This window comes from Vanessa tameamea, chromosome 4, assembly GCF_037043105.1.
Source record: "Vanessa tameamea isolate UH-Manoa-2023 chromosome 4, ilVanTame1 primary haplotype, whole genome shotgun sequence".
NCBI classification, from domain to species: Eukaryota; Metazoa; Arthropoda; class Insecta; order Lepidoptera; family Nymphalidae; genus Vanessa; species Vanessa tameamea.
Window position 1 is genome coordinate 12176771 of NC_087312.1, and position 17641 is coordinate 12194411.

General features: G+C 34.1%; 1 protein-coding gene across 2 annotated transcripts in view; it reads right to left on the reverse strand.

Moving 5' to 3' along the window:
- Positions 1-730: 730 nt before the first annotated feature.
- The window catches only part of LOC113395851 (leucine-rich repeat-containing G-protein coupled receptor 5), a 563150-nt gene continuing 546239 nt past the window's right edge, over positions 731-17641 (reverse strand). The window contains exons 6-8 of one of the 2 annotated variants that reach the window (XM_026633561.2): positions 7261-7320; positions 2972-4420; positions 731-2890 (exon numbers count right to left, since the gene is read on the reverse strand). In XM_026633561.2, coding sequence (XP_026489346.2) covers positions 2408-2890; positions 2972-4420; positions 7261-7320 — 1992 coding nt within the window. In that variant the 3' untranslated portion in view covers positions 731-2407. Of the gene's footprint in view, positions 4421-7260; positions 7321-17641 lie in introns of both variants that reach the window. The other variant, XM_064220711.1, reaches the window with a different exon arrangement.

Consider the following 17641-nt stretch of genomic DNA (forward strand, 5'->3'; position numbering starts at 1 on the left):
AATGACGTAGTTAGATTTTCGAAAAATCTTTGTCTAGTTGTGTTTTTTTTCACCATTTAAGATTATTTTAATATAGATGTTCTGATTTCTGTTTCTTCTAGTTGAGGTGCCTGATTTATCAAAGGAAATATTCTTTTTAATGTTCTTCTAAATGTTGAATCTTATATTTCATGTTGTATGGTTAACGCTAAACAGATATTTATCAATTGTCACACAATGTTTGTTATTGTTATAATTACAAAAGTAAACAAAAAAACATAGAGGCAATTACTTTGAACTCTTAATAAAATATTTATTATTAGTTTTCGCACTACGGCTTAAATTTGACCATAACATGAGTTTGCATTACTCTAAAAAAAATTTCTGTTTTTATTTCCATTTGTTTTATGTTTTATTGATAACACTAAGCTCATCAATAACTATCAAATTAAAAAAAATAGTATGACAAACGAGTTAAAAAGTTAACTGTTTTGTCATTTTCTATATAAAAATATACTGGTGATAATCGAACAAATTAAAATAAATAAATCAACAAATCATATCACAAATGAGAAAAATTAAATTAATTGGAACTCTAATTTAGGGTTACCAACAATAGTTTAGAATAGTGTAATACCTACTTTAGTTTTGATAAATATAATTATTACTTTTAAACTATATTTATTTTAATTTAGTCATGATCAGATTCATTTTTGTTTGTAAGTTGGGATATTAAAAATAAAATGCAAAATATTTGAGGTATGTTATATTTATCGAGTTTGTATGTAGGTAATTGCTACAATAAAATACAGAAATGATCGATGATCTATTATAATGTCGTGAATATCCTAATCACAATTTCTCATATGTATTCATCATTTTTGTATACTTTTTAGGCATTTACTAGGCACTAAACACATGCCCATATTTTTAGTCTTAAATTTCTCCATAGGTATCTACAAAGAAAATCTTAAAATTCAATAAACTGGGAGTTGTTACATAATAAACAAAACAAATTTATTTTCAAACACAAATATATCAAGTATGTTTATCGATTGGTTTATTAAAAACTTTAATTCAATGGAGAATGTTTCTAAAAGTGAACCTTATGGATTATAAATTTATTTTTTATAATATTGAATATTAATATCAATAGTTCAAATACGATAAGGATGAATGGAATTACCAGATAGATATAAGGATGTGAACAGAATTCCACCGATGAAAGTGCACATTAGTCAAGATATAGCAGATAAATTTATAATGATCTCGATAATTAATTTCGTTCAATATACGAATGTATGTCGTAAGTCTGGTTCACAATATTACCAGTTTAAAATAATGTTTACTTTTCTCGACTGATGAACAACTCTCATCAATTATAAAACAAAAAGCGACTTATATAATTTATATTGCATTCTCTAACATCTAAAGGTTACTAAAACAAATTAAATTGTTTTTAAAAACAATTGAGCATTAATGTTAGAGTGACGATTTGGAAAAAGTGCTTCGTACCTACGTAATAAGAATTTAGTATACATAATTGCAAGTATGTAACAATATTTAGTGACAAAATTATGGAATCTCATACGTAAGATATTACCTACTTGATATTAAGTCCATAGCAAATAATACACTGTCGGGTATTTAGAAATAATTTGATGATAATTTTAGAAGAGCAAGATCGTATTAAATTTTATAAATATCTCAATATAATATAAATATATTTACATTCATTACTTACTAATATTTCTCTTATATTGGTGTCTTATTTAATGCACACTTAATTTAGTCACCTATAATAAAAATTAGACATTAAAAAAGATTTCTTATGGAATGGTTTTTGTACAAAATCAAATACAAATTCCACCGCACTGGTAGAAAATAAAATGAATCACAAGGTTCATGATGAAGAATCATTTTCGAGGAGCGATCTTCAGAGTCTCCCACAATTAAACTTATCTCGACTAGCCTGTACATTGTACGAATTGTGGTCGTTTCGCATCATCATAACGTTATGGTCGTTTCGTTGTGGTACACTTATGACAAAAATGTTTAAACTGTATGCTCGACGTTATATGATATCACACGATTTGATAATGATTATAACTTTTATAAAGCAGCACGATGATACGAGTCAACCTTACATAAGAAAGTCAAACTTTCTAACGCTCCACTCTCCACATCTCATTGAAAAATAGATCCATAACTACTTAATTTTATAATTTACAAATAAGGTACTCTCTTAAATCGAATACGATATAGGATAGTTCTCGCTGGTCAAACGTACACCGGACCCGAAACACTAATGTCCTAGAACACTACGTCCATCACAAAAGAAGTCCGTCCATAGGAAAAAATAATGGAATGAAGATTTATTGCTAGTGTTACAAGATCACAAATAGTTGAAAGAGTTCGCAGTTAGCACTCAACAGTTGAAGGTATTGGAGTGGCTGCAGGAACGCGGGAAGTCTTCAGCGTGCCCATACCCTGCTTCCGGGATTATGGAGTACTCTGGCTCACTGTAATCCGGGACTTCTCGTTCATAATCCCTGTCCCGCTCTCGGTCTCTCGGAAAACCTATTACGGTTTCTGAATTTCGCATGTAGCCATTCTCTTGTTTCCTCGAATACCGAGTATCGAGGTTTCGTTGAAAATTTTCTGGATGGCAAACAACACCGTTACGGTTATTTTTCTTGTCCGGTAAGGAGCGTAGGGAACCATTATTTAGATGGTGAACGGGTGCTCCGTTGTTGAGGGTAAGGGGTTGGTGCTGATGACGTCCATCGCCTCCGATGTAAGTAAACCCGTTGGCGGGCATCGTGCCGCCTCCTCCCGAGCGTTGCGGCCGTCTCGCAGAGCCCTGGCCGCCTGACATGAAAAACACGCTCGGGGAGGCGTAAAGCTCTAGCTACAGTTCCGTAACCGGAATTGGTCTGAGGCCGGGAGTGTGCGGCGGCGCAGGGTATTGTGATGGGTGGATGCCCCGCACTATGCAATCCTCCTCAGTAGAGATGGGCTTATGATATTCTAGATTTTTACGTCCTTTATTCCATTTATAATCTTTTAGCTTCTCCTGCATGCTTTTACGATATCTGTACAATAATAAAACTAGAGTAGCTATTACAGCCACGCAGGCGACCACTACTATGCAAATAATAGTTTGCTGCCTGGAGTCGTGCAAAACGCATCCTAAATCATCAGCACTCAGTGCTCGTAAATATTTGTCTTTTAAATGTTCTGGGCTAGCACACTGGATCTGAGTGAAATTGCTCTTTTCGTTCAGTAGTTGCTGAAGCCACAATAGCTGGCAGTCACAGAAAATCGGATTATCGGTTAAGTCGAGCTGCTTCAGTTCTTTACCAATAAAGACGGTCTCGCTCAGTGATATGATAGCATTGTCTCTTAGTGAAACATGTCTTAACTTTGGTAGCCCCAAAAGTGCGCAATCTTCAATGGTAGACAATTTTTTATTATTGGTTAAAACGATATTTTCTAAGTTTATATTATCCTCAAAGGCACCTTTTTCGACCCGTTCAAGTTGGGTTGCGCCAGTTATATCAAGAAGTTTAAGATTCTTCAGTCCTTTAAACGAGTGGCTTTCTAAGACAATGAAATCATTTTGACCTATATATAATTCTTCTAATCTGGTCAACCCAGAAAGTTGTTGCGTGGACACAACACTTAATCGGTTTCCAAAAAGGTTAAGACTTCTTAGCCCTGGGAGACCTCTGAATGCATTGTCACTTATGTTGAAGAGTCCAGCTCCGTTTAAGTCTAAGACGGCTAATCTATTCAGGCCAGCGAAAGCATCATCGGGCAAAAAGGAAAAAGCATTTAAGCCCACATGTAATTCTGCAAGACTTCCCAAAAGACTAAAAGAAGTTGTAGGCACTGAGCTCAATTGATTATCGTCCAAATAGAGTATTCTTAAGGCGGAAAGCCCTGCAAAAGCTCTCGGCTCAATCCTCGATATCCTATTCTGTCCTAGATTTAGCTCTTCCAATCTAGGCAACGTAGAAAATACTCCATTTGTAAGTTCTTCCAAAAAATTGCGTTTCAAATTGAGTACAGTCAATGAGTTTAGTCCTTGGAACGTCTTGTTAGACACCGAAGATATTTTATTATGGTTCAGGTGCAACTCTTGTAATTTCTTTTGATATGAAAAGCTTTTTGTCGGTATGTTGACGAGGTGGTTCTGTGAGAGGTCTAGGTGTTGCAATTCAGCATAGAACTGCATGGAGCTGTCGATTGTTTTTATTTTATTATTTCGAATAATAAGTCTTTGTATGGAGGGGTTAAGGGCGATGGGAAGAACGTCAAGACGACTCTCCTCGCAGACCACGACAAGGGTGTCGTCGTTGCAGCTGCAGCCGCCGGGACAGTTCGCGAGGGCCGAGGCACCGCCCAACCACGCCAGCTCCAAACATACAAGAAGAATCTGTAATTAAGAAAATAAAGAATTATTGATATAAGTTAGTTAAAGTTGTAACATATTTTGACATTTAAAACATTTTTACATAGTTTTACATAAGTGAAATATTCATATATTTTATTAGGGGTTAAGTAAAGGGAACAAGTCATTTTTATTCTAAAAAATACGTAGGCAATGAATATGTAAAAATTTTTAAGATACTTCATACTATTGAAAGAGAAACCTTTTTGAGAAAAATATGTACAGAATTTTTTAAATTATCCTTTTTCTCAGAGCACCGTGATCTTTTTGATAGCAGGGAGCAATGTATTAGATGAATTGATAGCCACTCTGTTATAAAATAAAACGAAATCAATGTAAGGCGAGCGAGGTTCGTCGAGGAGAGAGCAAAAAGTACGAGTAGAAATGGAATGATATTGGAATAGGAATTTTGCGCAGTTTTAATTTATTAAAATGTGCTTCGGCGAGGCGCCCGGGGCAGCTTCTTTGCTTCAAAGACTAGCACTTTTATTACGTTTCCCCTTTCCAACAATTAGCAACGAGATCCGAGCGAGGCTGAGATTCAGCTTGAGTTTCGCGGAGGACTTTAATTCTGTTACGATGCGATTTCTCGTAGATGCAACATCAACAGTATCTTTGTCGAATGAAACAATATTAAAATTCATGACAGAAAGTAATCAGATTTTTGCAACAGACGGAGTTTTTTTGAATTTAAATTAAATTTTAAAAATAAGTTTTACATTCATTTACATAATAATGTTGAGTATTTACTTCATTCACATAGAAAATAAAATGATCGTTCAATGGTTAAAAGTTCATATCGAAGTAGCCGCAGTGACTTGTATATTGTGTTACAAAAAGTTCCGCAGATACCGTTTATTTCCATTCGAACAAGTTTTGTGAAACAAAGGAGTATTAATGCATGTATTACGAGTATCGAATTGTAGCACGTCCGGCTTTCAGACCGGCTTTACTGGTACAAATCATAATCAAAACTCGATATGCAGGTCATTCGCAAACAGTGCGGTACGTTTTGCGCTGTCCCGGTGAAATTTCCGCTAAAATCCAATAAACGGCTACGTCCGACGCGTTGTGCACAGATTTTGTCTTGTTTTGTAAATGCTTCGCTGTTTTTTTTAAAAAACGTCTATCCAACGTTATAGGTTTGTATCGGTCGAATTTGACGCCGATGCTTGGGCGATTTTAAATATATATTTTTTGTGTCTCTATTACTACTGAGTGACCTTGTTGCAAGAGAATGTCATGTTACAATTTAAATACATTAGTCTTAATATTTTATAACTAGCGCCAATAGAAACAATAAGATATATCTTAAAACAAAATATTGCGTACGTATTTTAAATATGTATTAAAATGATAGCAGTGTCATAATGATAATTAATTGGATTCATCTGAGAATGAACTTCTCTCCAGTTGCACATTCTAATATTGTATGAGTAGATTAAATAATTTATTTGACTTTGTGCACGATGAAATAAATATAGATAATAAATTACATTTTTTTTAATGCTTATTTATTAACATAGAAACAGTAGCTGAAAGCAATCACGTTTTTATAGGGTACACCGCAAAAAAGGCGTAAAATAAAGTCGGTCGGTGTTTATAGCGTACCGTGAAATACCACGGGGTGTGATAACTATGCAAATCACATAATTGTGGCAACGGAGCTTAGCGGATGAAAAAACTCGGTCGAATGTGGAAAGGAGCGGGCGATCCCGCATAAGTAAAATTAAGACCCGTAATTTTTGTAAGTAAATATTTAAATTCATAAGTAAAAGAGAAAATTTACAAGCGGAATTTATAATGAATAGAGCTATAATTGGTCGTTGGTTGATAGTGAGTTAATTTTTAATTATACACCAAATATGATTTGACGGCGTAGCGTTTGGGAACATAATGTATTTAAACACGTATGACGTTATTTGAGTTACGGATTCCTACCATTGACAAGAACAAGAGATTTACGCGCAGAAAATAAACTGAAATAAAAAAGTTTTTCTAAGAAAATACTGTTGTTCTATATTATTAACATTTCATACGAAATGTATCTCGATGAACTAAAAAGCTTTTACTGGGAAATTACGTAGAACTATAAGTAAAGTGTGATGGAATGTTATAAGAAAATATTTATTCAATTTATTTACGTAGGAAACAAATTCAATTTTTGAAGTCATACATCCCTTGATCGATATGAAAAATAAAAACCGAGCGAGCGGAGCGTACAACCACAGTTTCACGCGCTATTACAGGCGGCACGTTTTGCGAATATTTGCATCAGCTTGCATCGCTGCCGAGCGTCCACATTCGGATGGTATTTATTGTGTTTATAGTGGTCACAAAGACGGAGGCCAAGTTAAGCTGGCCGATGGGAATGGCGGATTTCCGCGCTTCATTTGGCGGCGACAAACGCTCGCGAAATGAGTGGCATTATGCAGATTTTGTACCTCAGCGTGCATGCAACTGTGCGGCAACTCCGCGCCGTTTAATCGGAACTGTTAATTGTCCGCGTGATTTGTCGACGTAAATAGACGAATGGTGTGTGCGAATGCGGTTGTAATCATGGTATAGCCGGTACAGCTGCCATATATTTTATAGGATAGATTGCTTAAAGCAATAAGGCGCTATTGTACACCTTGACTTTTTGGTTTCAGCTTGTGTGCAAAAGCTTGCGTTTTACTTCCTTCCGTTGTGACAAAACGTGCGGACCTTTAATTATGTTATGAATAGTTAAATAATTGTTATGAATAGTGCGTCTATTCTATATGGAATACACCTTAATGGATAGATAATTGTAAATTAATAATGTAAATGAACATTTAACTTACCATAATAGTGTTGAATGTGACGTAAGCCGCGGACCGGCTACCGGAGCGGTGAGGCGCCATCTGTAAAAAACATAAGGTAACATTAATGAGCGCACTTGTACTGGATAATTTCAATTACACAAATGATAGCCTTTGTGTTTGAATTGTCATTGCCTGCCCGCCATGTGTGTAATTTGCTCGCAGCAACTTTAAAAGGATGTCTTATAAAAAATGCAGATATTCCATTATTCCTGTTACTCGGATATTGTCCTGGCTTTGCTTTTAAATTGAAATATAAATTATTATTTAGTTGGCATAGTATATATGTATGTGTTATGCTCTCTCTAAGCACAAAAGATTGTACAGGTTGTTGTTATTAGATTGTTTTAGATAACCGAGTTGAATAAATATTGACCAGTGACTGCTTCGTATAAAATTGTCTTTAATAAGTTTCGAAATGTTATTTCAGTTTCGTAGATTCTTACTAAAATATTGTAAGTAGCATTAACAGTGATTTTTATTTTATTATGATGAATATTATGTTACGTCAATATGAAAGTATAATGTATACAAATATTACAAATGCGAAATTAACTTTTTCTGTTTGACTTTCTGTATGTTACTATTTCTCAGCCAAACCGTCGAAAAACAAGCTAGAACCACAAAGAATTACTTTTGTACCCAAAAATTGACGACCAACCCCTAAAATGTGAGCGAAGCCGCGGCCGAAAACTAGTAGTATATGAAATCAAATTCGATTTACTCCATATCACATGTAGACTTAGAATACCGAAAGTCTAATATTTCATGTAAATACGTCATCAGAATACGTTAATTTTAAAAACATCCTATGTACTTGAATTGCATAAGAAACGCATATTTTTTTTTGTTATATTGTGCCATTTCTCGGAAGAAATGATTAAAGTTAATTTTACAGACAGACATTGCTTCGCTTGTATCAGCTGGCACGTGTAGTTTTCCCAGCGAAGAGGCGATTATGCCGTTACTACGAGGGAACGTTTATAATAATTTCATTACCTCGACAGTTCCTAATAACCGGGCACTGAGCAAACCAGGGAGCATTAGACATTATCCCTAGTTTCAAGCAAAACTTACCGTTAGATTCATATGCTTATAGTTTAAAGTCGCTTCAGGCGAGGACATTATGAAATCATTTGTTAACTTTTCTTTGTTTTAATTCCTTTCTATTTTCTAAGGCTTAGAAGTATTCGTTTGTGCATATTGCGGTTGTTTGTACTTTTCAATTCATATTTTTCTAACTAAACGGTTCATGAAATTTCAAAGGATATATTAAAAGCTATCTCCGTACTATCTAGCGTTTAGTAAAAAATTAATTGAATAAGGACGTCTTCTTTAAATTCAGGACAACATTTAGAGTTAAAAACAAGTTACTTAAAGTCGTTTGAATGCTATTGTATAGTGCAAAGTGACGCTGTTGAATTTCACCAAACAACTTTCAGTCAGAAAGTTTTAGTAGTCGGTTTGTTTGCGGCCGGCCGGCGACCAAACGCGGTCGTAACGACGCAAAATTTCCCCCAAAAGTAATTTGCGATGTCACAACGCTCTGGTATTCCTCACAGACGGTATTTACAAATGCGAAACAAAAAGCTGGTAATGACGATGCTAGTTTCGCTAAAAACTCCACGCTTTTGCCTTTACTGGAGCGAAAATTTTGTAAAGCGAAAATTCGAGAAATGTCGTCAATTTCTTGGAACAATGATGGGTTCATTGTAAAAAAAAAGATATTTTCCTCGAGTCACTGTGTTGACAATATCAAGTTGTTGTAAACAAATGTCGAGTGAATACTGGAATAATTTTCCTTTGTGAGCGAGATAAACCATCAGTTAGAACACGTGAATCGTTTTCGCAGATTGCGTTGAAGCCAGGCAAACACCACTCACCTGCCGTGCGTTTAATCGTTAGTCTAGTACTTGGGGGCGAAGAAAAAATCGCGAGGAAACCTACATTTGTTGAACGAAATTCAAGTGTGCAACTTTGGATCAGAGCGGTGGAATAAGCTCCGTAAATCTTCTCATTAAGAGAAGAGAAGGTGTCAGCCCAGAAGCGGGATATATACCGGCTGTTATAATGAAAGAAAATTGATAAGAAAAATATGATTATCTAATTACTATAACGCTTACGTCTAACAAGTCTACATTAAAATGAAAACCCTTGTAATAATTTGATCAAGAAGACGTCGAAAACGGTTCTCTAATACACGAACTTTCAGGAGTTTTCACAGAATACACGATTTAATGTTTCTATTAATATTACACACACGTTCGTTGCGTCTAAAAGGGTTTTCCTTGCCCGTATGTGAGCCAGGTCGACAGGACAAAGATTTCGCCCCGGACCAGGTCCCGGACGCTGTGTCAATACGATATATTATGTCCGTTTGTCTGATGAAACGGTAGTTTCAATTAATGTTTTTCATTCGGTATCAGTTGTATTATGTAGAGTAAGTTCTAACTAAGCAAAACATTTGAACAACGATAAAAAAATACAACTAGAATTTCGTGTAACTATTTGCAGCCAGTATTGATTTCTTATAATGGTTATTTTAATAAAAAATATCATGATTAACCGCATTTATTAAAAATAATAATAATATCTTTGTGATTGTATTCAAAATTATTTAACGATTCAAACCAAACATAAATATTTCATACACATAATCTTCTTTTTTCGCGCTGTAATCGGGGAAAAATAATGGGTAGCAATGAAATTTCCTGAATGTTAAAACAGCGCAAAACTCATTATTTTTTTAAGAACGCTAATTGCACTGCTCTCGTTACAGACGGCACATTTTTTAAAACAACCTTGCGACAGAAATTTACTCCGTAATGACCTTATTTATAAATTTCCAACTTCCCCGTGAATATTAATACTGCGAAAACGCAGTTGAATTCGAATATAAATTAAAAAGAAATGTCTAATTAATAGTTATGGTTAAATAAGTTAAAAGCAGAGATGGCCCAGTGGTTAGAGCGCGTCCATCTTAACTGATGATTGCGGGTTCAAACCCAGGCTAGCATCACTGAATTTCCATTTACTTAATTTGTGTTTTAGTTCGTGTTTGGCGGTGAAGGAACATATCGTAAGGAAACCTGCATGTGTCTAATCTATCTAAATCAATCAAATCCTGCATGTATATCCACCGACTCGCACTAGAGTAGCGTGGTGGAATGAACTCCAAACCTTCTCCACTAAAAGGGAGAGAAGACCTTAGCCCAGCAGTGGGACATTTACAGGCCGTTACTTTAAGTTAAAATGAAACGAAACATATATATATTGAGAATATACTTGCATATATATGAGAATTTATAAAACACTTTTAAAATTTCATGCTATAGGATTCATAAAAGTGTTTCATATAATTTTTTTGACCTAAAGAGTATGAAAATATAAACGTTTTTACGGTTATAGGCCGAGCCGGTAAGCTTAATACGCTAAAAACTCCCTGGGTTACACCGGCGTCATATAAAATAAGTTCTGGGCTGCCCTCAGGGTTCGCCGAACCAACGGAGTTTTTTATGATCTTACTTATAGGTAATATTAACTATAACGAATAGATATCCGAAATGTTACCTTTCTTACGTTATTTACTTGGTAATTATGACTAATATTTTTGGTTTGATATGCGTTCTATAGGAAAACATGAAATAAAATGAATGAAATGTAATAACCATTAATATAAAACAATGTAATGTTGCAAATAACCGCTATTTACGTATGTTTTAGTTAGTTTCATGTTCACGCTGAAGCGATCTTAATTCCGACGAGAAAACGAACCAAATTTTTCCCATCTCAGCATCAAGGAAATAGAGGAAATTGTTTCGCTATATCAGACACCTATCCCATAGCTATACGTGAAACTTATCGTCGAAATAACCTATTATATTCTTGAAACAAAGCAGAAATATCTGCACGTAATCACGGAATCACGTGACGTATCAACATTGTTCTTACTTTATCGCTATTCGCGTTTTCGTTGCGAGTATACCGCAAATTAACCCCGAATCCCCGGTTGGATGTGATCCCTAATTTTCAGATACATTGCTGGGAATAAATAGGGGCTTAGGGGCGGCGTGCGCGTAAATAACCTTGTGTCACGCCGCCGCTGGAAGTACTAGGGCACGAGATAAGAAGCCTAGTGAGATTGCCCTTAGCGTTGCTCCTGAGCTGATGTGAATTATAAGCGCAGGCGATAACAATATATTTTTAAGATAAAGCTTGATGTTTAATATTCTCCAAAAAATACATAAACAAATGCATTATTTTTTTTCCTTTCCGCGTTTCAATAAAACTGCACTATTTCCTGCAAACATGTTTCCAACCTATATCTCATCCCAAGAGAACAACAACCGCGTACTGTTACTATATGACTTAGTGGGCTACTTTGTTTGAAACAAAGGGCTTTTAGCGTTAAAACTTTGTGCGTGCGCGCAGATTGTCCATTGTCTGCCAAGTTCATGCCCAAGGGTGTAAGTTAACCCTAACTTTAGCGAAAAACTCATAACAAAGTTACACTGCTTGTTTTACTATTTCAAAAGGTAATTACATTATGTCAAGACGGAGTTTTATACGCTGTATGCTCGTCAAATACAGTCTCGTGTTTAATACGGAGATATAATTAGTGTTCTTTAGTTTATAATGAAATCTTTGTCACACGTTGTGCAATATGTGAAATTCATTTGAAGAAGCTCAGTACATTTCTGTTTAAGTCATTTTGTAATAGATTATATTAAATTAATATCGCAAAATATACGGAGTAGAACCATCAAAGCTGATTTTGAGTAGATTAAATGCATATGTTTTCTCTTGTTGGAGACACTGCCGTCTCTTACCGTGTCGTCTTACCTGTGTTTTATCTTATAAAATTGTTTTTAATAGTTTTCTATGATAGTCCAAGTTGATATTCATCCAAGCATAATGTAATTAATAGATTTATAAATAATAAGGTATGCGAGAGAGTAATTAGTGATTTCATGACCTTAATCGAAAACATCAATTCCTTTTTTAAAATATTTAAATACTCACTGTAGCTTGACTGTGTGTCTAAATGTTCTATTTGAGTTTATATTTAATTACGTAATCTGTGCTGATGAAAATTTCATGAAAATTTCATGAATTAATGACAATGAAGAGTGGAATGATTGAATGAACTCAAGCTCCTCTAAGAGGAGACGGAACTTTGGTGAGTGAGACATTTACGTGTATTCTGCAGACTTATGATGATGCACTATTTATTTATCTAAATAAAATATCAAATTTTTATAAAATTTGTACGTAAGTAACATAGATTCTATCGCAAAATTCGTCGGAAGAAAATTCTATAAGGAGCTTATCCGATAAGAAATTGTGAGGCGTGTGTAGTTACGTCTATGTCCTCGGTAAAATGTCATTATAGCTCGGATGAAAATAATAATGTTTACTTCATTCTGACACTGCTATAATAAATATATTATTAATTTATTACTATTTAAGAAGTTTTAAATTACAAAATTAATTATTTTATAACTTAAATATATGAAGAGGGAAAGTGTTTAGTGGTTGACAGTTGACACGAACGATTTCAAAGGTGAGATTCGAATGTACATAATCTAAATTAGTCCGGTGGGCATTCGTTTTAGCAACAACATAATGTTAACTCCAATTAAATTAATACGCTTGGAGTCGTAGACGAGAAGAAATTAACATAAAGCTATTAGGGATTTTTAGTGACTTTTTACTCCCAAACGGTCCCTTGATTTCGACAGGAAAACGTACAAATGAATACTTTGAAACGTTTAAAATTTGGTAACTTTTAATTGTGTTTAATCCCCTTTTCCTACTTAATTGTTTCGCGTCGATTTTCGCTCGAATTTCTCAAAGAGAAGTAGCTTGAGACTGTCGGAATGATAGTTGTCGTTGAGTTCTTTGGAGGGTCAGTTGTTCAACAAAAAAGGTACGGATTATATGCATTTGAATGGCAAGGCTAGAACTGACGAATAGTTAAAATGTCTTGTTTTGCACAATTAAAATGAATAGTTTGACTGTATGTAACTTTACATGTACATCTTATGATCGTTTTTAATATTGTAAAATATTGCATTATTTCTATCATAAATTCATAATTTCAAATCATTTGTAAAAAACACTTTAATAAAAAAGCCATATTATTCAATACAAGATTATATAGATGATATAAAACCTTGACTTTCAGGCAGGATATATTATATACATATATAATTGTATTTAACTAACATAACTTTGTATTTCAAATGTTGAAAAAGAGTAAAGAGTTTCACGCCGGTTCTTCTCGGTAGAATCTACGTTCCGAATCGGTGGTAGCTCTACTTAATATATGTAGTTTGTAAAATGACGATTCAAAAGTGCTTGTACATCTAATTTAATGAATTTAAGCGACAAACAACAGTTCTGGAATATTTTTTGCAAGCATTGTTTTTATTCTTACCTGAAAACATGTTTTCATACATATTTTCTTTTTCACGTCCTATTTACATTTTCCACGTATCCCTATTCCGAGGGTCTTAAGTGATTACCAAGTGTTAGGGTGACATCCCCTGCGCCTTGTTAAAAACAAGTCGACTTGCATTTTGATCACACATAATAATAATACAATTTTCTTGTCTTTTATACATTTAACTAAATCGAAACTGTAATTTGTTTTCAAAAACATTATTTGTCTGTACTAGCATTACTCTGTCAATTGAAATAATTCATAGTATCAAATTTAAAAGACAAGTATATTTCTGTTTTATATATGCGTATTAAGCTCAAGTTAAGCATACAGGATACTTTTTCCCTGATAAATAAAAAAAATAAAAGCCTGTTACTTCAACGACCACTCGAACAAAGACGCGGACTCAGCAGCCAACATACTCGTGCTTCCTGCGAGGTTGGTATTTATTATTTTTGTTTTTCATGGCTTACATAAGTAGGTACTTATTGACTTTATAATCAAAGAAAAGTTTCAAATAAAAATTCTCAAAGATTCAGAAGAATTGCACATATATGTAACTAACTTTGTCTCTCTGTCTGTCTGTTGCTCTTCCACAGTCAAATCACTGAACCGAATTGGATACAATTTGGTATGAAGTAAGTTTGAACCCCAACGATGGACATATGCTACTTTTAATTTCCTAATTTCCAAAGAATTAGCCATCCAAATATCTAAGATATTAAACGTATATATAACTGTAAGTTTATATAATCATATATTTTTTCAAAATTAATTACATTCAATAGTTGTATATTTTTTTAAGGAGGTTGAATTATTTTTTTCAATAATTATTTTAATATTCCTTTACATATTATACAAATAATATTTGTGCTATAAGTTAATTACGTGTTTGTATTGATCTGGGTAGTGTCACTACGTGAGGTGGTTGAACGAATAATGTTTCAGCTGCGTCCCGCCGGGACGCTGAACGGATCCAGAGGCTTGGTCGCTTGGACACGCTCTGACATACATTATTACTAATATTATAAAGAGGTAAGTTCTGTTTGCTTGTTTATCTAGATTGAAACTTTAACAGTATGATGGTTTATAGTTTTCAGAACCAGGTCTTCTTTTTTAATTATGTTTGACTGTTTGAGGCATTAGTTAAGCAATGCTTCGTTTCCTTCTTTCGAATGAGAAATCAAAGATGACAATAAGAGATAAATCTATATTCAACTGAACCACCTTACAACATTTATATGTAAGGCCGGATATAATTATATTTTTATGAAACGTGGCTAATTAAGCAACGTAGCTGGAGATCAATTCGTTGGGTGTAGATTTATCTGGCGATCTTCTTTTTTAAATGACGCATAGGCGGACGGATTAATCGGCCAGGTGATGGTAAGCGGTCACCATTGCCCATTAGACATTGGTACCGTTTGAAATTTTAAACATCCTTGGGAACTGTAATATAATTATAATTCAAATCGGAGCACAAGGGTACAAAGTTACTGCTGCACTGCTTGACGGTAGAGTACGTGTTGGTGATTAGTTATTACCTACCATTACCTACCACTTATCGGAACGTATATACTGCATTTCATTATTTTTGTTCACCTAAAATATACGTACTTTTCTCAATACACAAGTATATTCTAACCAGCAACCAATATTGTATGTATTTTCTGTCTTACTGTGGGGCAGCGTCCCCCGAGACGGTATGTCCGCTGTTAGCCGGTGGTATACATTATTTGCTCGGTATGACGCACATGAACACGCGGTATCTATAGAGACTTGTAGGAAAAACAAGTGCAAGATTTGCTTAGCAAACATTCTGCTTTACCAACTACGACTTATTACGTGAGCTGTTTAACGAGTATCGCGTAAAGCGCTTAAAGCGGATAATATTAACGATAGCGTAATATTATTTATTAAAATAATAGTCAAATAAAATATAAAATTTATCCATCAAATTAAAGAACGCAATTTTCAATTTAAGCGCATTTGAAACTTGATTGATGAAGATTCGGATGAAACCATTCTTAAGGACTGCAGAATAAAAAAAATGTAAGCACTTTGTTATTTCAATTTACTTCAAGATGTGAGACCAGATGCGGGGTTAATAGAATAAGTCGGTTTTTAGGGTTTCCCTCAGGGAGACCTTTTAGGATCATTCTCCTGCTAGGCAGTCTGTCAGGACCTATTTTCTTTGAATATGCTTGACGAAAACAGTTAAAATCTTGTACTGAATATCGGATGATTTTAGGCTATGTAATTATATGGAAAATTGATGTGATTTAACTTATCTTATAATATTTTGTTATGTAATTAGGTCAAAAATTATCTTTACTACAAAAATAGAACTTGGAAAGGCTTTTTGAACGAATACATATAATTTTATTCTCTGTAAAAGAACTTATTACCCGACTGAAACATGTAGGTCAAATGATATACGGAGCGGGTTAAGTGGCCTGATGGCGTCCTTTCATTGCAAATTGCCGTGTAAGGCTAATCATCCACGGGATTTGTGGAACTATATAGTTCATCTTAACGATATGTGACACTTTAAGTAATACTTTTGTTGAGTCACAAAGAGAAAATCAAAGCATTTAATAAGTATTAAAGATTTTTCAGCAACTGTGTCAGCGTAGTTTAGTATAAAATACATGGTTGACTCGGATATTCTAATTTGTTTTCTGTGACAATAGTTACTGAATATAATAAAATTTTGTAAATAGATTAATTCTCACAAGTACAGAAAGACTCACTGCCTTATAATTTAGTTGCAAAGATTTTATTCATATATATAAAACGTATATACATATATAAATATAATAATATTATATTATTCGTAATAAAAGCTTGTATATGTATAAAAGGTCACATCTTGAATCCCGTAGTTAATGTATTGACAATAAAAGAGTTTGTTACTACTACAGTAAAATGTCTAATGTAAAATGTCCTGTATCTTCTGGTGTAAATAATATATTCATTTCGTAGTTTTTTCAGATAGGGATTATAATAAAAACGTCTAATCATTCATTGGTTTAGATTGGTTTTCGTATATTAAATTTGATTTCATATTTATATGATGACTTCTATGAATGTACAGAACGTTCGTTGGTCTTTGGCACCATCGCCGTGCTTCGGTGAGCAAGTTAAACTATCTCGGTGATTATCACAACACGATAATTGCAACATTAAATGTATTCTATTACATACAGCACTCAACTTTTGATGGTGATCAGTGTTTAAATATCAATCGCTTTATGTCATATAGAGTGAGGGTGGAGAGATTCAGTTGGTCTATTTTTTATATGTATTTTAAATGTATCAGTATTATGTATATAAAAATGGATGAGCGAGACGGATATATCGTCCTCAATTCTATTGTAGGATGAACTAATTCACGCTTAGAGCATACACCGTATCTGTTTACTTATTCACTAAATTATAATGGCTTCCTTCTTAGCCGGTAAATCCTCGTGTATAAATGCCTACAGTATAGCAGGAGTTCTCAAAGAATATTAAAGTAACGTTAATTCATCACATCAATTTAATGAATACATTATAAATAGTACAATATACAACTCATGTGTGTGAGATGACATCATTGTTAAAATGAGGTAAAATTTAAAAAAACTTTAATATAAATTTTACTTAGTGGTAGGGCTTTGTGCAAGCCCGCCTGGGTAGGTACCACCCACTCATCAGATATTCTACCGCCAAACAGAAATACTTAATATTATTGTGTTCCGGTTTGAAGGGTGAGTGAGCCAGTGTAACTACAGGTACAAGGCATTGGTGATGTAAGGAATGGTTAATATTTCTTACAACGTCATTGTCTATGGTTCGTGGTACTTACCATCAGGTGGCCCATTTGTTCGTCCGCCTAACGATATCATAAAAAAAAAAGTTACTACAGATCAGATT